Source organism: Ictalurus furcatus, chromosome 24 (genome assembly GCF_023375685.1).
Source record: "Ictalurus furcatus strain D&B chromosome 24, Billie_1.0, whole genome shotgun sequence".
In the NCBI taxonomy this organism is placed as follows: domain Eukaryota; kingdom Metazoa; phylum Chordata; class Actinopteri; order Siluriformes; family Ictaluridae; genus Ictalurus; species Ictalurus furcatus.
Genome location: NC_071278.1, coordinates 3,501,457 through 3,522,511, shown reverse-complemented (window position 1 = coordinate 3,522,511; position 21,055 = coordinate 3,501,457). Strand labels below are relative to the sequence as shown.

General features: G+C 44.3%; 1 protein-coding gene across 5 annotated transcripts in view; it reads right to left on the bottom strand.

Moving 5' to 3' along the window:
* The window catches only part of pbx4 (pre-B-cell leukemia transcription factor 4), a 60,481-nt gene that overhangs the window by 18,580 nt on the left and 20,846 nt on the right, over positions 1-21,055 (bottom strand). For all 5 annotated transcript variants that reach the window (XM_053612244.1, XM_053612245.1, XM_053612246.1 and 2 more), the window contains 3 exons: positions 4,026-4,267; positions 2,549-2,739; positions 1,085-1,220 (listed from right to left, as the gene is read on the bottom strand). In XM_053612244.1, the coding sequence (XP_053468219.1) occupies positions 1,085-1,220; positions 2,549-2,739; positions 4,026-4,267 (569 nt within the window). The remainder of the gene's footprint in view (positions 1-1,084; positions 1,221-2,548; positions 2,740-4,025; positions 4,268-21,055) is intronic.

Genomic DNA, 21,055 nt, shown 5'->3' with positions numbered 1-21,055 from the left:
GTATAAGCGACTCAAACTCACAGCTCAGACTGAGATGAAGCCGGTGTGGAGCGTTTCCTGCGAACCGAGCCGCTCTAAAACACGGATGAGACACACACACACACACACACTCTCTCACTCCGAGTGTGACACGGTCACACGGGTTTACCATCTCAATCGGCGACGAGAGAAAATAACATCTAAAGAGATTTCAATGCTAATGAAGGCCTTATTTTTACATTCAGGAATTTAAGATGTTTGAAAAGACCCATGGAAAACCTGAAGGAAGGAAGAAAGAAAGAAAGAAAGAAAAGGTTGAGGTGGAAAGTGTTAAATAAGCAGAACGAGAGAAATGCCGAACGAGAAAAAGAAAAGAGAAAGTAAAAAAACTGTGAGATAATGCCATAAAAATGAAGAGACAAAAAGAGAAGGAACGAACAGAGAGAGGAAGAGAATAATCCAGAGAGAGAGAGAGAGAGACGGAAAGCCAGTGAGCATCACAGTGAGCGAGGAATGACTCACAGATCGATATTCTGATTTCATAACTTCCTGTAGATAATAAGCCGAGTCTCTCGACTGAACTTTGCTCTCTGGCTGCATTTCATTAACGTGTCGGCGAACTCCACACTCGCGCCAGCACTCTCACGACGGAAACCGTACGGGTTTAAAACCCCCTTACTTTCAAAAGCTATGAACTGGAGCGTGAAGGGGATCGACAGCAGCCGCCATTTTCTTTCGTAGTTTGCGAACCGCTCTCGAGAAAAATTCTTTTTTGTGAACCCCCGAAGTCCTCTTTTACACGTCATGTTTTAATTTCGTCAAATAAAAATGGCATATTAACTCCAATGTAGAACAAGCAAACATGAGGTCTGTACCACGAAATCACCATCATGCTGTATTATGACTCAAGAGACTATAGCCCCGCCCACTGGTTTTCTATCGGCTCTCGAGGTATGACGGCGGTTACGTCCTCTACGAGAGGACCCCTGGAGTAAATCGGGCTTTCCGTGAGGAATCGGTTCTCCTGACTGGGTTTAGTGACGTTCATCAATCCCTGCTCAGACAGGTGTGACGGAGCTGCTGCTGCTGCTGTTGCGTTTCTGACCTGAGACACAGTGATGCCACACTTTTTGGCCAGCTCCTCCTTGGCTTCCTCACTGGGGTACGGGTTGGACAGGTGCGAGTAAAAATACTCGTTCAGCACCTCCGTCGCCTGCTTATTGAAGTTACGTCTCTTGCGTCTGTGGACAGAAAAGAAAAAAACAAAAACAATGAGATACGAATAAAAAAAACAAAAACAAACAAACAAACAAACAAACAAAAACAGTGCAGACGTTCAGAATCAGGTCCGGAGGTTGCATCACACACACACACACACACACACGAAAAAAAAACATCGTGTAGGTCCTCCTCTCCTTGTGCCGTTGAAACGGCTCGGACCCGTCGAGGCACGGACTCTACAAGGTGTGCCGTGGTATCTGGTACCAAGACGTCAGCAGCAGATCCTTTAAGTTGTGCAAGTTGTGAGATGGATCGGAATCGTTTGTCCAGGACGTCCCACAGACGCTCGATCGGATCGAGATGCGGGGAATTTCGAGGCCGAGTCAACACCTCGAATTATTTGTCACGTTCCTCAAAGTGTTCCTGCAGTGTGGCAAGGCGCATTATCCTGCTGAAAGAGGCCGCCGCCGTTAGATAGTACCGTTGCGATGAAGGGGTGTATTTGGTCTGTAACGATGTTTAGGTAGGCGGTACGTGTCAAAGGAACATCCAGAGGAATGCCAGGACACGAGGTTTCCCAGCAGAACATTACCCAGAGCATCACATTTCCGCCACTGGTTTGCCTTCTTCCCATAGTGCATCCTGGTGCCATCTCGTCCCCAGGTAAGCGGCGCACATGCACCTGGACATCCACGTGATGTACAAAAAAACCAAAACGTGATTCATCAGACCAGGCCGCATTCTTCCATTGCCGCCTGGTCCAGTTCTGATGCTCACGTGGACGTCGTAGGTGCTTTCGGTGGTGTACAGGGGGTCAGCATGGGTTCTCTGACCGGTCTGCAGGTACACAGCCCCATACGCAGCAAGCTGTGATGCACTGTGTGTTCTGACTCCTTTCCATCACTAACTGCCAAGCCACACCTCTTAAAACGTCACAGAACATCTTGAGAAAACTCCGGCGTAATTTATCACACCGTGGATATTTTGCCGTAGTCAAGAACACGCTGTGTATCGGTGAAAAGATCCCGTTCTGATCCCTTCGTTTCTGCTAAAATGATGCAGCTCAGCCGATAAAATAACAGGGACGGGTTAAGCGTGGAAATAAACATTCTGCCTCTTTTCCTGTCCGTTTCGAAAGTCTGACAGAGTGTAACGCTGTTTACGGTTCCGACCGACGCGTGCCAAAGGTTTCAGGGGAAACCTGAGCTGACCTGCTAGGCTTGCTAGGGATGGCTCTTGTCTGATCTCGGGATCAAAGTAAAAATATGTGGCGTCCAGGGTAAATTTGCCTTCTCGTCTATCTAAGGTTGTTTTTCCCCCTGTCGTCCACACACACACACACACACACCTGGCGTCGAGGAAGCGCGAGCGGAGGATCATGACGGCCTCGCAGGTGCTCTGCTTGAGCTGCATCTGGATGGAGCTGAACTTGCGGTGAATGATGGCCACCATGCGTTCGATCTCTTTGGGTGAGATGGGCCTCGTGCGTGACTGCTCTCTCAGCAGGTTCATCACGTGGTTGGTGAATTCACTGCAGGCCTGAAACACACACACACACACACACACACACACACACACACAGAGCAACTGGGTCAGTACAGAGAGCACAGCTGCACAGAACTCACCACGCACAGCTGCATCACAGCCCTGTGATTCTCATTACATACACACAATGCATCAGAGCCCTGTAATTACGATCCATAACTTTTCTTTTCTCCATCATGAGTGTCATCGAACCGTCCGTAAGCGTGACGGATTTCACGTCGAATTGATTTCACGCGCAATTCTCGAATCCGACTGGTCAGAACGATTCGGTTCCTAATAACCGCAGCTCTAAAGTCACGCGCTTACTTCAATACGTTACCATAGTAACAACTTACCCAGCCACGTACGGTGGACGCCCCGTATAGTTTTATTCATTTATTTTAAAGCGCTGTTGGTCAACAAAGACGAATAATCGCCGACGTGGCGAACACGTTCGTGAGCGGTCCCCAGCGTCAGTGCGTTTATCAGCTGCTAGAACGTTGACGATATAACGATTTCGCGTTTATATCATTTATTTGAAGATCATATTGAATATATTACCTACTGTGGTATAGGGGAAATAAAACACTTCGGGACGTGCTGGGAAATAGGAAAACGGTTAAACAGTTAACTCTGTGGTGGTATCGGGAGCTAGGTTTCCATCCACGTATCTTTATGCGAATTCTGCGACGTGGCATGTTTTTAAAAAAAAAAAAAAAAAAAAAAGCGCCACGTGAATAAAACCTCCAAAATTTGTATGGAGGGGAAAATAAATAAATAAATAAATAAAACTGTGCGATTCGATAAGAAGGCATGCGCATAAACTACGATGGAAACATATTTCATCGAATAAATTCCTCGACGCACAAAAAAAAAAAAGTCACATGACTTCGCCTCAACAAATCACGTGATTAGATAACGGTCTCAGAAAAGTAAAAACGGCGGCGAGCGAGACGCGGAAGTTTCCCCGGGACGTGACGATGTCCTTCTCTCTAACGAACGGTGCTTTATTCGCACGTGTGTTACGCGATATTCAAATTTTTCGCATAAATTAAATCCGCAACTCGGACGGGAACGTAACTAGTAGCGACGCTTTTGTTTGATTTGTTCGCCGCGAGCGGGTGAAATTTTTGACAATTAAACCTGACGAGCAACGGGGGGGGGTCGAATCATTTCGACTGTAAATCTACGATTCGTATTGTCTAGAATAACCGATTCAGGTGAGGCTCCAGTATAAACATGGCGGAACATGGTGCGTTAAACGCTCCGGCTGTGCGAAACGAGGCTTCTTCCACTCCTACCTGTTCGTATTTCTCCAGCTCGGAGTGGTAGATCTGGCGGATCTGAGCGAGTTTGGCTCTGTAGTCCGAGTGCTCCACGCTGCCGTCGTTCGGCGATCCTCCGGCCGCCGCGGCCGCCGCGGCCGCCGCCGATCCGCCGCCTTTCTCGGGACCGGAAACTCCCTCGGCCAGCAGCATGTTATCCAGACGCATGATCTGGGGGTCGGGTGGATCCTCCTCCTGCACGCCACGGATGCTCAACACTGCGGGACGAGAGGGCGTGGCTCTGGTCAACGTGATGTTTAAATATTTATAACAGTCAGCATTTGAAATCGTGGAAATCTATATGCACGTGTGTGTTTACTCTACAGTTCTTCGAAATGTTTGCGAACGCCGGTTCATATTAATTCACACGGTCTTGTGTCCTGTCATGCTCAATCATAATCATCTTTTCTCGCTAGATAGAGTACCGAATCTGATATGAATATATCTATTTCTTTCATCCTCCTGTAAAGTTTAATGTGATCGCTCCGCTCTCGTCCAGCAGAGGGCAGCGTCGGCCGCCTCGGGGCCTGCATGTCTGCGTGAGGCGAGCATGAGGCATGGCTGCAGTAATACGAGAGCGTGCGCCATCAGCCGCAGCAATCCGGCAGTGTATTAACCCCAGACCTGTCACATCTCTCACACTGCTGACACACACACACACACACACACACACACGGCAGGGGTTCACATCACACTATACAGAACTATGATGTGCATCACAAGACAGGAGGAAAGAAAAACCAGTTGAAGGACAACATTCCTGTGCTCTCTGTTTGTGTGTGCGCGCGCTCTGTTTCCAAAGCGACACAAACTTCAAAGAGTTCATTCTTTCACACACACATGCATCACTCATGAGTGTGTGTGTGTGTGTGGTGCTAATGAGGATCTGCTGACTGCTTCCTTCCAAACACGAATCAAACATTCTCTTTGTGCTTGCCTGCGAAACTTAACTGATACCACATTTTTAGATGAGTCTGAACCTCCCCCTCCTCTCTCTCTCTCTCTCACACACACACACACACACACACACACACACACACACACACACACACACACTCCGTTTCGAATTTTTTCCCTCTCCCTCTGTTAAACAATCTCCTTCCTTTAAACTTTTTTTTCCCCTCCCTCTCTGGTTTCTTTCTTGTTCCCTCTTGCCTCTCCTGGGTGCCTCCATTCAGGTCTACCCCCGTTTCCCCCTTTCCCTCCCTCTCTCTCTCCCTCTCTTCTACATTCCTTCTCTCTCCATCACTCCCCCTCTTACGGTTCAGGAATGCGCCGTACCCAGCCGACTGAACTAATGACCTTCATTCGCCCATCCCTCCCTCCCTCCCTCCCTCCTTCCTTCTCTCCATGCACCTCTCTCTTTTTTTCCCCCTCTTTCTATCCCAGCCTGTAAAACTCCAATAAAAAGAGAAGTAAAACTTTTTTTTCTGGGACGGAAGAACAGGGGACTACACTAAATCACATTAAGTGTGTTTGCTTGAATAGCAGATTTTTTTTTTTTCTTCTGCATGTACTGCAAGACGACGGAGGTTAAAAAAAATATATGCTTTTAAACGTCGTTTTTTTTTGGGGGGGGGGGGCAAACAAAAACAAACAAACAAACAAAAAACCCTGTTAGGTATAAAATACTAACGAGTGAAAGAAAGGAGGCACCATTTTATCAAGAGACTCACACACTCGCCCTTCCTCCACAGGCCTCTTCAACCCTACGCCCCCCCTTCTCTCGCTCTCTCTCTCTCTCACACACACACACACGCACACGGAAGGAGAGAGCGAAAGAGATACACCGAGAGAGATAGCGAACACACAATATACCCTCCAGGTGTATCCCGAAATCGTACTAGACCCTGCATTTACCCCACTTACCCCAATTAAGCTGCTGATTGCTAATCATACCCCAAACACCCCCTTTCAGCATTCACCAGGGTTCACAGACCTGACGATTAACCCGTCCTCCTGTCATTCACACTCGGTCACCTCACCAAATCCCCCGGAAAAGGGGAAAAGGAAAAAAAAAAACCCCCCCGTCGTAATTAGCGACTAATTAAAAGGCAAAACGGTCAAAGACGAATGGAGGAATACGCTCCTTTGCTTCTCGGCGGGTTTCCCGTCCGGCTGCAGCCAGAGCGCCTCTCTGCCTTCTTTAAGAGGATTAATAAAGCCAGACGCTAAATCTTTCAATTAGCGCGGCTCGTTAATACGCGCACGCCCACGTGTTAATGAGATAATGCACGTTTTTAATGCGCCACATCTGTCCAAGCTCGTCTTAATATCTTTCCGTTACATGAAAATAAATAAATAAATAAACAAACGGATAAATCACACCGACGATTCTGGACGAGGCGTGACGGAGAAGATTCGGCGCGAGCAGCTGCATAACGTATTATTGTAATAATAATAATAATAATAATAAGAGGAAGAAGAAGAAGAAGAAGAAGAACGTGTGTGTTTGAGAGCTGTGGACGACGGAGCCGTGCTGCTCAGGTACGGTCCAGGTGATGAGTTAAGAGCAGACGGACGAGGTTTTGTGTTCGCCGCTGCTAGCGCTATATTAATGGTGCCATTTTGAGTGCATTACAGGAGACGCAGTCCATCACGGCGCGCCTCGGAGCTCGGGGCTCGGCTCTCAGACGGCGGTTTTTCCCCCTCTGTACGCCTTAGCGCACCCTCTCTTTCTCTCTTTCTCCTCTCGGCGTGCGCGTGTGCGTGTCGGTGCGCCCCTCCCCACCTCCCCGGCCCCCCCGGTCTCTCCCTCTGTTCTCCATTTCAGTCGAGTTCTCCATGTGAGCTGCAATCCCTCATGCTGTCAGCCCTCCCCTCCTCCTTCCCTCGCTCTCTCTGTAGACAGACAGGATTAGCATTTTAATTGCATCAGCTCTCTTGGGGATTCGCAGCCTTTCACTGGGGGAGAGAGAGAGAGAGAGAGAGAGAGAGAGAGAGAGAGAGAAGGGGGGGGGGGGCAACAGAACGGGAGAGGAGAGGAGAACCAAGGAGAAAATAAAAAGCAAGAGGAGTCACGGGAGGTGATATAAAAACATCACGAAAACGATGGAGAGAAGGAGAGCATAAAGCACAAACGGAAAGAGGCTAAAAGGGTGGTTTGGAAGAAGGGGCGGGGCGCGCGGGGGGGGGGGGTGAGAGGCAAAGAAAAAAAAAATCGGAAGATCACGGTTCACGGTGGGCTGAAAGCGAGAGTACGAGAACGATTACGAAACTGCCAATAAATCTCAAAGAAGAAGGCTGGAGAGAACGAGGGAGAGAGAGAGAGACAGAGAGGGAGGGAGATTCTGAGAGAGAGAGAGAGAGAGCGAGAGAGAGAGAGAGATGAGAACGAAACGAAATGTTACAAACACATGCGCATGCTGAGTGCCGAGCTACACGGCCATTAACCAGTCCTAAGGAACACGCAGTACAACAGCACCTAGGGGAATTTACACATTTTTTTTTTTTTTTTAAATAAATAAAATGTTTTTAAAAAACGATCGCGATGATGTAATATTTCACCCGTAACTCGTTTTTAATGACTGAATTTATAACGAGCGTCTCGGTGACAGGACTTGACTTGGCTTTTCATCTGGTGCTGAATTACAAATAAATTCCTGCTATTCTTGGATAAACTAATATATCCGCACTGTATTACGCTGTCGTTAGGAAGGAAACGGCGTGACTAAGGCTTGGCGATGAGATGTGACAAAATAAAAATCAATCAGTCAAATAATCACGATACTGTCGTACAATCATTTCTACGATACACGATAAGTAGATATGGATAGTTAGGGAAAAAAATGATACTTTACAAAATAAATAAACAAACAAACAAACAAACGAGTCATGATTTTAGAAAAGTGGCAATTTATCATGATATGGATATTATAACATCATCCTATCCAGTAATCGCTAATCGTGAGGTAAAACAGCGCCATATGGACCGCTTGTATGTAAAGAGATGTAGGGCTGGGCGATACGACAAAAAAAAATATCATCGTATCATGATACTTGAGGACGTTTCTACTATACGCGATGCGCATCACGAGATATAATTTAATTAACAAACTGTTCAACTGAGTTTGACGGTACTTTCCTTTAATGCATGCAGAGACAAAGAGGATTAAATAAAATAAAATAAAATAAAATAAAATAAATTCACTCCATGAATTCATATGAGAAAAATATATCTGAATTATATTCCCATTGATATTTTACTTTTTTTTTAGTACACCTGGGTGACTAGGAACAGGAAACTGTTCAACCATGACATCCTGTTTCACAGGGGTATAAATCTGAGGTAACACATAGGCCAAATTCCCTTAGTCATTCAGAACATTGGGTAAGACCGAGGAATATAGCTGTGATGTGCGGCAAAAGGTTGTTGAGCTTCACAAAACGGTTTACTGATCACAAAATCAAGGTCCTGCCATGGCCATCCCAGTCCCCAGAGTTGTAACCCATAGAGAACCTGTGGGGTGAACTGAAGAGGAGAGTCCACCAGCGTGAACTTCGAAATGTGAAGGTTCTGGAGAGATTCTGTATGGAGGAACGCTCTCAGATCCCTCGTCATGTATTCTCCAACCTCATCAGGCATTATAGGAGAAGACTCAGAGCTGTTATCTTGGCAAAGGGAGATAGCACAAAGTACTCACTAAAACAGTGCCAATAATTGTTGCACACCTATATTTAACAAAAGATATATTTTTGGATAAACCTGCGTTGTGTTTGTAATTGTTTGATATCCATGAGAGCAGATTATTCCTGTGAACTGTTTGAACAAAAGATCAAAAGGTTAAACAATAAAGACAATTTTTCACAGCTTTCCTTGCTCATATTTACCAAGGGTGCCAATATTAGTGGAGGACACTGTACAAACACACTTTAAAAGAAAAAAAAAAAAAGAAAACACTTCAGATGGCCGTACTCCAACTACAGGAAGTAGCACAGAGTCATCAACATGACTTATCTCAGGGGTTGGGCAATACAACAATAGAATATCAATATCATTATACATTTAGCCACAATGAACTTTTCAGAGATATCACGATACTGTTGAGTTGTTTTGTTTAAAAACAATCATCTGATGTTAAAATTTTGGAATTTTTAAACTATAAAATGTATTTTTTTTTTAATCATTTGCTACCAAAATTAAATCAGGTTTTCAACTACGGTATATGTTGCTATAGTCGTCATAGTAACAAGCCAACTGGTCACTTGAATGAATCGACTTTATCTACAGCTTAATAACTTCAAAGCAAGCAGAACGCATCAACCGGTAGTGTGTGTGAAATATATATATATATATATATATATATATATATATATATATATATATATATATATATATATATATATATATATATATATATATATAAACTGATATGACGGCGTATAGAAGAGTTCAGTATAAACGCGACGGCGTATAGAAGAGTTCGGCATAAACGCGACGGCGTATAGAAGAGTTCGGCATAAACGCGACGGCGTATAGAAGAGTTCGGCATAAACGCGAAAAGAAAAAAAAAAAAAAAAAAAAAAAAAAAGGAAATCGATGCTGTTACCAATTTTCAGCAAAAATAAATATCATGACTTTAAGGAATTTTGAAAGAATGCTTTAACAGTTTTATTTATTATTGTTTTATATCATGATAAATGATGTCACGATACACTTTTGAGAAATCCTGATCTCTTATTACATATTTAATGTTTTATTTTTTTTTTTAAAGAAACAAGATCCGTAAACATCTGGGACTCGGTATTTTCTCATCTCAGTCTTAAATATTTTATTCAACACCGCTTAAATATTTCCCATTTATTAGTAATGAATTACATTAATTAATTCATAACATAAATGTATTTATTCATTAATATTAATTCCAGAAAGAAAAATTTGGTTTTAAATATATTTTTTTTAAAAAACCTTTTTTGTAGACATTAAATAAAGTGAAAGGTTTTTTTTTTTTTTTTTTAAACGTATATATATTTTTTAAACTGTAACACTGCTGAGTTTGACATCAAACCTACACATCATGATATATATCGCGTATGGTAAAAATGCCTTTGTAGAATCGTGATGCGATATCTCGGTTATATCGTCCAACACCTAAATAACAATTATAAAATAATTCTTTCTGTGGGAGGGGAATGGGGGAAAAAAAAAAAAAAAGACAAATGTATAATTCCAAGCTTTTGATATCATACATAAATATCGTTGTATGGTAAAGATGCCTTGTATCACGATACGATATTTGATCATGTATCACGCGCCTCGAACAGATTAACATGTAGTTATTTTCAACGCACATGTACGTACATCTCAACATAAGAGCTTTCGCGAACAAACACCGGAAGAATGTTATAAAGAGCTACACATTTGTCTGAATCCGTACTGTTACCAAAAAAAAACTAAAAATGTTTCAAACATCCAATCAGGAACGAGTATGGTACTGATGATCCGCGGTATTATGCTCAGGGAACGCGTATCGGTGCCGATTCCACGTCATGGTATCGTCTGACGTGTGTTTGTGTGAGGCAGCAGTGAGCTGTCCGACCCACGGGTCAGATCCGGCACTAAGCAGCTCAGGTTAAGCGCCGCTGATCTACTGCAGCCCTGTGGAACGCATTTACTTCCCTCCCTACATCCTTCTCAAATCACACACACGCCATTGTGCTTTCCTGGGTGACGCAGTGGTCAGTGGCGAGTGTCAACACCGCGATGTGATTAGCGTGTGAACAACGCCGCTCACACCTTGAGCAAACACGTGGCTTCGACCCAGCACTATTAACTCAGCCAGTGATTCATACACACACCTCGACACTGGGACAACACGCCTCCCTCCGCAGCGTGACAGAGAAAGGCAAAAAACAAACCGAAACGGGTCTGCGCTCTCACACGGGTCAGGGAGGGAAAAGGGGAAAAAAACCAAAACAATGAGGGGAAAAAAAAAACCCCAAAAAAAAACCCAAAAAAAAACAGAGCCTCCGCAGATGTCCGCGGACGAGGAAGACGAGGATGAAGGATGCGTTTTGCTCGCAACGAGCCGTGCCTCATCAGCACAGCTGCCTCCTGTGCTAATTAGCACCGCCTCTTAAGGAGCTCCTAAAGACCTTGTGAAAAATGAACGCTCATTCGAGAGGTCGTTAATTTGCACCGCTATGCAAATTAGGTGGCAATTAAGCAATAGATCAGAGGAGCAGCTCCCATTTATAACGAGCGAACGAGCGGCATGACGGGGCCCGAGAGAGCCTGGCGTTAGAGCAACACTCTGTGTGTGTGTGTGTGTGTGTGAGTGTTGGACAAGCAAGAGTCTTCACATCATAAAAGCGTGTCATTCCATCACTAGACATGACCGGACTGGATGAATGTATGCACCTGCGAGATTCAGCTTGATCGGGGAAGTGTTTCCGACACCTCTGCGTGAGACGAGCAGATTATTTGAGATTAACACGAGGTTTAACACCAGTTCAAGCCCAGCTCCCGGAGGAGAGCTTTTCAAGTAGTGCTGGTGAAGTACGTGACGTGTCATCGAACGCAAAAAAAAAAAAAAACATACAGTTACCGATAAGAACTTGTCCGTAACCAGACGTTTATTTAGCATTCACGGAAGGAGTCTCCGGTGTCAGAGCTTCGGAACGATCGGCACGCTCTCGGACACAGAGAGAGAGAGAGAGAGAGAGAGAGAGAGAGAGAGAGAGAGAGAGAGAAGTCTGCGCTTTCAGGTTTCATGGCAAACTGCGTTTATATTATTAACTTCATGAGGAAATATCGTAGTCGTTCCTGGGAAATAATCAACTCGGGCCGCACCACACCACACCAACCTGTCGTTGATTAGTTTCCTTTAACAGCAACTCCTTAGTTAGTAAACGAGGCTCCTTTATTGTGTTGCAAATGACAATAAAACGAACTTCTCTCTGTTTTCGGTTGTAATTAGATCTACGTTTTTCCCCCCCTCTGGAACAGTCACATGGATAGAATGGCACCGAGCCCAAGACCCGGTTCCTGAATCCAAATCAGCAGCTTTTGAAAATAATTTGCTGGAAAAAAAATCCCTTCTGGTGGAAAATCAGGCGCTGGCTCGAGAACTCGGCACCAGCGTGTGTGTGTGTGTGTGTGAGAGAGAGAGAAAAAGGGTTTAATAAAGAGCCTCTCGATAAACCTATACGATTTTGGCCCGGCTCCATAATTCGGCATCAGGGAGCGAGATATTAAAGCAAATTAAGCTTACGAGTTCACAACGAGGTGAAAAGGTTCTCATCGGTTGTAATTAATCCTTCGTTAGTGTGGATTATGAGCCGACGTGACATCCGAACACCCCGTCGCATCCGCGCGGGTTAAAGCGGCGCGGCCGAGGCCGCATCGACGTTCGCGTTTAATTAAATGAGACGCCGGCATCTTCCGCCGGCCCGAGACGGGGGGTGGGGGGAGGTGGTGGTGGTGGTGAGACGCGGGGAAAAGATCTCATCGCGCCGGAGCTGTGCGTCTGGGCTGCTGATTCACTTCGCCCGGCTGTTTCGCTGCGATTTACAATCGTGAGGCGTCTATTAATTACTCGAAATAATTAAAAGTATGATTGAAATGCGCGCACCACCCCGCTCCCTAAAGATCCGCTCGGGTGGAAAATGAAGACATCACGTCTAGAACTTAATCTGATGTCATTACCGAGAGTAGACGCAGAACACTGAAACATCAACTGGACTGATCCAGGCTGGAAATAACACCCACCCACCCACCCACACACACACACACACACACACACACACACACACACACACACACACACACATTTCGAGTAGGGATGTGAATGATGGACCGCAATTGTTTTCAAATAGTGCAAGACTCGTTGGTTGAGCTTGATCGATATTTCAGCACATCGTTCCGGGCCTGGCAGCCATCACAGAGCCTCCAGTGGTTTAGGTCGAAGGAACGAAACGCCAGCGCCGGCTTGTCATTGTCCGTCCTCGGCCGATTCCTCCAGGAATAACGTAATGAGACAGAAGCGAAGGGAGCCCACACAGCGGCGGCAGGCTGAAGAGCACTGTGTGAAGAGGTGGAGAGGGTGGGGGGGTGAGGAGGTTTGAAGGGGGTGGGGGGGGTGGTAGTGGTGGTGTTTGTCAGAGCCAGGGGTCTGGGTGATATTAGCCGTCTGCCAATCCGGCGTAGGCAATGGACACGGAGTAATTACTGCTGCTCTTACAGGCTCATCAATCTCTCTCTATCGCACTCTCTGTCTCTCGCACCCCCCTCTCACACACACACACACCCCCCACTGCTCGTGTGATCTTTTTCCTTCGGAAGGGAATGCGAGAGAGAGAGAGAGAGAGGAACGGATCGAGTGACGGCGCGCCACACAGGAAACAAGAGCACGGAGGGAATGAGACGCAGGCCGAGCCAGATCGCTGTCATACGCCTGGTTTGAGAGAATATCGAACTGAGGTGTGCACATGGGAGAGGGGTTGGTGAGGGGAGGGGGGGGGGATTACCTATTTTCCGTGTGGCGCGAAGCGGAGTGCATTAGGGCGAGTCAGAGAGGATTGTGTTTAGCACATGTTTAGTTTGAGTCTCTGTCTGTCTGCATGACTGAGCTCATCCCTGCGCTGTAATAGAATAGGGCAGATTTAGGTGGCAGCCTTTATACATTTATCATGTCTGCCTATCAGAAGTCTTCATTTCTGCCATATCTGGGTCTCTTCAACACCATCCCTCAATGTCAGCGTCTCAATTTTTGCTGCACACTCCGTTGGTACTCGTCTCTGCGCGAACACGAGGATTGTAGAGACGTCCGTAAGACGCCGTGGAAGGAGGGCACAGACGAACGCCGGCGAAAAGGCACGACGTCGGAAGGGTTTTAATTATCGTGTGCTTACGCGACGACGACGTACTAAAAACGGAAAAGTTTACCCGGCGCGTTCGTTGTCGGAACGATCCCCCGTTCACACGGATCCGCGAAAACGAATAAAAAACGCTGCATTATGCACGCCAGGCCAGTAGATGGCGACGTCACTTCGTAAAGAAATGCTACGCGTCTGTGCACATAAGCGTATTGATCCGGGCAAGACCGGACTATAAACTAATACGAGTTTTTCTGGATTAAAAGCACAATAACGTTTACGTTTCTCAAACGATTTCAACGGTTTATGATTTACGCGGAGAAAAAAATCCCTTGTCATGAGGAATTGTGAAAACTCGCGCTTGTGAAGCGTAGATTCGGGTTATTTTCCTTGGTTAATAAATACCGAGACCGCAATAAATGCGCATAAAGAGCTTCTTTTATTTTTAATTGTGGAACTGGATTTTTCTGTTTTCAACCCCATCTTCTAGCTTTATTCTTGTGCTCCAGGTCAGAATTCTGTTAACAAAGCACGTTCATTTGTTAATATTGAATGGAAAAAAAAATCTTCAAGCACTAACAATGCACCATCGTCGTACCAAAATGGAACAAAATCGGCGAACACAAAACAAACAGTGAGACGCTGGCAGTCCGTCTGCTTTCTATATTTTATTAGCAATAAAAGGACACAGATTTACTCCAAAACAGAGCATTACACAGATAACGATAAGGTTGTGAAGGCCCTCCGTCGGGGTAGACGCGGGTTAATAACGCGTGGTACGTAACGAACGCGTCTCCGCTGGTCGTCGTAGTGATGCAGTACATCTACACTTTGCCGGAGAAGCGTCAATACACTCAAAATCTCGAGCAGCACAAGTCCTCGCGCACACGCCTACAGACCGAACGCGGAATACGCGGGCGCGTAGCGACACGTCGTCGTTTTCACGGATTCTCGTGGGGTTTTTTTTTTTGTACGTTTACACGGAGACGATAACGGCGTCGGTTTCAAAAACGCGCACTTTGAAACCCGTTTTCAGGATATATATATATGTGTGTGTGTGTGTGTGTATACATATGTACATTATTTATATATATATATATATATATACACACACACACACACACACACACACACACATATACATACACACACACACACACATATATATATTTAGCGCACAAAAATGACGTATGGAATTGCGCAATCATTCCACGTGGGAAAACAAACCTGTGATTATTCACTCGAGTATTCGAACCAAGAGTGAAAAACACCATTAGTGAAGACTCACTTCATATAAATCAGAAAATAAATGCTGCACTGGTCGTTCATCAACGCTGAGCGCAATCAACTGACGTGGCTCTCCTCCTCGGTTCGGTTCTCTAGACGAGGAGAACGCTGCAAGCACGCTCGGGTGCGGATCAGAAAGTCTAGTCCGAGAGAGAGCGGTCGCTTCTGAGTGAACTCCGACGCAGCGAAGAAGCGATTCGACTCGGAATCGACTCGGTTTTACGAGTCGACTGAGCGTGGTCGCTTCTGCGTGAACTCCGACGCAGCGAGGAAGCGATTCGACTCGGAATCGACTCGGTTTTACGAGTCGACTGAGCGTGGTCGCTTCTGCGTGAACTCCGACGCAGCGAGGAAGCGATTCGACTCGGAATCGACTCGGTTTTACGAGTCGACTGAGCGTGGTCGCTTCTGCGTGAACTCCGACGCAGCGACGAAGCGATTCGACTCGGAATCGACTCGGTTTTACGAGTCGACTGAGCGTGGTCGCTTCTGCGTGAACTCCGACGCAGCGAGGAAGCGATTCGACTCGGAATCGACTCGTTTTTACGAGTCGACTGAGTCACAGGGCGCAAACTGAGCCTAAGCACAGAGCTGTACCACTGAAGTAAAGAGGAAATAACGAGAGACGGATGAGAGAGACGCGGAAATGTTTTAAACTAGCTATAAATATATTAATCGAGTCATTTATGAAAAACATCGCCTCTGCGTTCGCTCTGACTCGGAAAGCGTCTTTACATCGCAGGATTTCTGACCAGTGAATTAAAAGGTTTTATCAAAAGACCAAAAGAAATCAATTTTGCTTCACAGAGTCAACACCCCTTCAGCAACAGTGCTGTAAGCCCCACCCCCTGAGCACCTATTATTAGTATCTGGACCACAGAACTGAGTAGTAAACAACACAATAAACAAACAAACAAATAAATAAATAAAGCAAAGTTCTTGTTTTCGGTTGCCAAAAGTTCAGATTCCCTGCGCAGTAAAAAAACAAAACAAAAAAAACAACAAAACAACAGGCCTTTTGTGAATGACTTTCCTGTACCTTTCCATCGTCGTCCTCCTGTGCGTGTGCGCGCGCGTGTGTGTGTGTGTGTGTGTGTGTGTGTCTACCTTTTCAGCGCTCCGTCTGTTGGCATACCTTCACTGCCAACTTTCTGTGTACCTGTCTGCCTCTCTGTCTCTCTGCTCGCTGAGCCTGCAGCGTCGGCATCATAAAATAAAACGGAAAAGTCTCCGGTTTCCAGCAGCTCGTAAAATTTAACGGGAGGGTTCAAATTAAGCTCTCTCAAGAAGGAATAATAATTAAAAAGCTTTAATTAGGCCCGTGATTGACTCGACGTCAGGAGTGGAAGCTGAGCGAGACAGACCGAGCCTGGTACTGACACCCAGCGCAACATAACTAATTATACCCTGCTGGAAATCTGGAGGGGCTTTTACTGCGGCACAATCAACTGAGGAAACACAATGTTGAAACTTTTAATTGCTCTGAGAGGGACGCAATAAATTAAATAAAATGTAAATTCAATCATTTAAGCCGGGGGTGAGGTTCAGATACGACTTCGTGAAAGCCGCAGATGCGCTTCGAAGGCTCGGAAAACAAGCTAAACGTTTGTTTTAAACGGCTCGATATTTAAGGACTAATGAGACGTCGTCTTTACGCGATTTCGACGTGACAACTTTCCGACACCCTCGCCTGAAAACTACGCGTCAAAACGCCATCTATCAGAGGACTCGGAAAGAGAGAAGAGAGAGGAGCAGCTGTTGCGATGTAAACGTATCGGAGCTTCGTACGCAATCTGTACACCGGACAAGTGCTCACGCAGATCAGCTGTCTGGCTTCTATCGGGATTTGATGCAATTTTTTTAACAAATAAAATGACCGGATCTTCTTTATCGTCTTTGATCATAAATAAGGAGTTCTACACGGCTGACCAACACCATAATATCCACCATCAATACTGTCATAGATCATTTTTGAATTTATTTAAAACTCGCCTCTTTTTCCCCCGTTTGGAATTATTTCTCTAGACGTTAAATAAATAAATAAATAAATAATTAAAAGAAAATGTTTACAGGTTTATTAAATACAGCGCGACTGCTTTGTTATTAAGATGTACCGTCATCATTTGCGGAATGAATTTTTTTTAAAGGTGATTTTTATTTATTATTATTATTATTATTATTATTATTACTACTACGTCGTATATCTTTCAATGTTCTGATGTCTAGTTTAGCTTTTTCTTAAAGTATTAAATGCTAGGCTCTATCCTTCGGCATTTAACCTTTTATCCATCGTACTGTAAAGCAAACAAATGCTTTCTGTATAAAAGCTTCTTTATAAATAAAGCTTCTTCTACTTATTATTATTATTATTATTATTATTATTATTATTATTTCCCTTATATTGTTGCTGATCACCTTTCTACAATGTGAACGCTATGTCAAAGTAAAAGTTGGGACCAATGCTATAAGTATCGCTTGTCTACAGTGAACAGGTTAATAACCTAAAAACAGGGACGTTTCCACCACGCTGTGCTGTGAGCGGCCATTTTGACTCGACGTTACTCGCCGAGCTCGGGGTTCAGGAGACCGCCCCGACTTTCCGAGTGAGGATTACGAGTTTGCTTTTGATTTTTTTTTTCCTAGTCAGAGTTTTGCGGAATAACTCATAAATATAGATATAGTATTTCATTTGTATTCGAATAAATTAAAAGTCCCATTACACATTTCTGAGATCAGGTATCATGAGATCAAGACCTTTTTTTTTTTTTTTTTTTTTAAATTACAAACTGAAACTCGATGATGTTCTTTCTATTTTTTTTTTATGTGATGTAAATATTCACAGTGTATTTATTTTTGTAGGCATGAAATTAAAATATTACACTGGTTCTGTTCAACTCTACTACTTTGCATGCGTTTCATGTGTACTGTAGAAACGTGGTAGAAAATGTAGTGTTGTCTGCTACGGTATACACACACACACACACACACACACACACATCTGATACACCACTATGAGCTATTAGTAATGCAGCGCACATTAGCATTGCTGTAAATGTATCCCGTCTGAACCGCCGAACAACCCTGGGGTCAGACCGGCCGATGGGATGAAAAGGATCCGAATGCAGACTGGTTAATAATTTACCTTCCTCTGCTACGGCTGAGGAAAAATAGTACGTTTTGTCAGAATGCGTTCGTCATGGAAACGGAGGATCTCTACATGACCGACTCTGGACGATGGCTAACCCGCTAAGAGAAGCGCGGGAGGAAATGTGGGTCTTCCAGACATGAAGGGACACAAGCAAAGCTCTTGATTTAATCTTGTTCAAGTCTCAAGTTTCTCAAATTACAGAGCTCTGAAACCAAGCAGGCCAAGACAAGTCACCACTTAGTGAGGAACGTATTAGAGGAGGTATAGGAGTGGACCATATACACAAAAATCTTATATATATATATATATATATATATATATATATATATAGAGAGAGAGAGAGAGAGAGAGAGAGAGATACACACATATGATTTCTATGACACACAACACATACAGTGTCCTCCACTAATACTGGCACCCTTGGTAAATATGAGCAAAGAAGGCTGTGAAAATGTGTCTTTATTGTTTAACTGTTTGATCTTTTGTTTAAAAATTTCCCCAAAATACTCTGCTCTCATGGATATCAAACAATTGCAAACTAAACAGGTTTATCAAAAAATATAGGTGTGCAACAATTATTGGCACTGTTTTAGTGAGTACTTTGTGCTAGCTCCCTTTGCCAAGATAACAGCTCTGAGTCTTCTCTTATAACGCCTGAGGAGGTTGGAGAATACATGGCGAGGGATCTGAGAGCGTTATTCATACAGAATCTCTGCAGATCCTTCACATTTCGAGGTCCACGCTGGTGGACTCTCCTCTTCAGTTCACCCCACAGGTTTTCTATGGGGTTCAGGTCAGGGGACTGGGATGGTCATGGCAGGACCTTGATTTTGTGGTCAGTAAACCATTTTTGTGTTGATGTTGATGATGTTTTGGATCATTGTCCTGCTGGACGATCCAACCACGGCCCATTTGAATCTTTCTGGCAGAGGCAGTCAGGTTTTCATTTAATATCTGTTGATATTTGATAGCGTCCATGATGCCATGTATCCTAACAAAATGTCCAGGTCCTCTGGCAGAAAAACAGCTCCAAAACATTAAAGATCCACCTCCATATTTAACCGTGGACATGAGGTACTTTTCCATATGGCTACCTCTCTGTGTACCAAAACCACCTCTGGTGTTTATTACCAAAAAGCTCTATTTTGGTTTCATCTGACCATAGAACCCGATCCCATTTGAAGTTCCAGTAGTGTCTGGAAAACTGAAGACGTTCCAGTTTGTTTTTGGATGAGAGTAGAGGCTTTTTTCTTCAAACCCTTCCGAACAACTTGTGGTGATGCAGGTGACTTCAGATTGTAGTTTTGGAGACTTTCTGACCCCAAGACACAACTAACTCCTGCAATTCTCCAGCTGTGATCCTTGGAGATTTTTTGTCCGCTCGAACCGTCCTCTTCACAGTGCGTTGAGACGATATAGACACACGTCCAATTCCAGGTCGATTCATAACATTTCCAGTTGACTGGAACTTCTTCATTATTGCCCTGATGGTGGAAATGGCCATTTTCAATGCTTCTGCTATTTTCTTATAGACACGTCCCATTGTGTGAAGCTCAACAACCTTTTTCCGCACATCACAACTATATTCCTCGCTCTTACCCATCGTTATGAATGACTAAGGGAATTTGGCCTGTATGTTACCTCAAATTTATACCCCTGTGAAACAGGAAGTCATGGTTGAACAATTTCCTGTTCTTAGTCATCCAGGTGTACTAAAAAAACGTGTATAATATCAATGGGAATATACTTCAAATATATTTTTCCCTCATAGGGGTGCCAATAATTGACGCACACCTATATTTAAATCAGCAATTCAAATAGTTTTATATATTTTTTAACTGATTACAAGCGCCGATTCAAAGCAGCAGATTTGCTCTGAATCATTAAAATTGCTTAAAGTGTACTTTTATTTCAAATTATTATTTAATACTAATTTTTTAATTTTTAACATTTTTCCCCTCAGTTTAATAAATCAACCAACCAAAGTTTTCGACTTTTGCTTTAGCATTAGCCGTGCAAGTATGGTGTGGTGATATTGTCGGCATCTCGCTCGCCCTTATTAACGACTAAACCCAGCATTTTAACATCGACGGTTTGCCGTTAAGATGAAAACAATTTGACGTAATTAACAGCTCCAAAACGCGCACGGCGAGATAACTCATCACGATATCGATGTTACACGACGACACCGTCCGGCTCTACCTGGTGTTCAGCGGTCGTGTCGCATTTTCCCATTAGGAACAGCAGGAACGAGTCACATGACTCCTTATTAATCAGATTAATTGCTTTTTAATGTCTCGATGATGCAAGCGCGGTGCAGGAACACATGCGAGACTCGAGTTCATCTAAAAACACAATCTAATGTGCAAATGAGTCTCTGACAAATTCCACGTCTAATAGGAGCTTCACGCCGTACGCCTGCCAAGGTGTTCCCTCATCACGGAAATGAGATTTTTTTTTTTTTTTTAAATAAAATAAATAAATAAAAAACAAGGAGAAAAGAGGTTTGGGGGGGGGGGGTATTTTTGTACGTAGAGTGATTGTGTTACGTGGACTCGTTCTGCACTTCTTCAAACTTTCCATCCGCGCACACGCGGGTGTTGGCTCGGCGTTAATGTTTACTTCCAGCTCATAACGGCATAAAAATGTGAAGCTGGGGTTTAATTTCCGAGCACATGCAGCCGTGTAAATCACACGGGATGAGATTCTGCATCCGTAAAAGGTCAAGGCTTCGTTACGATTAAATGTTACACCA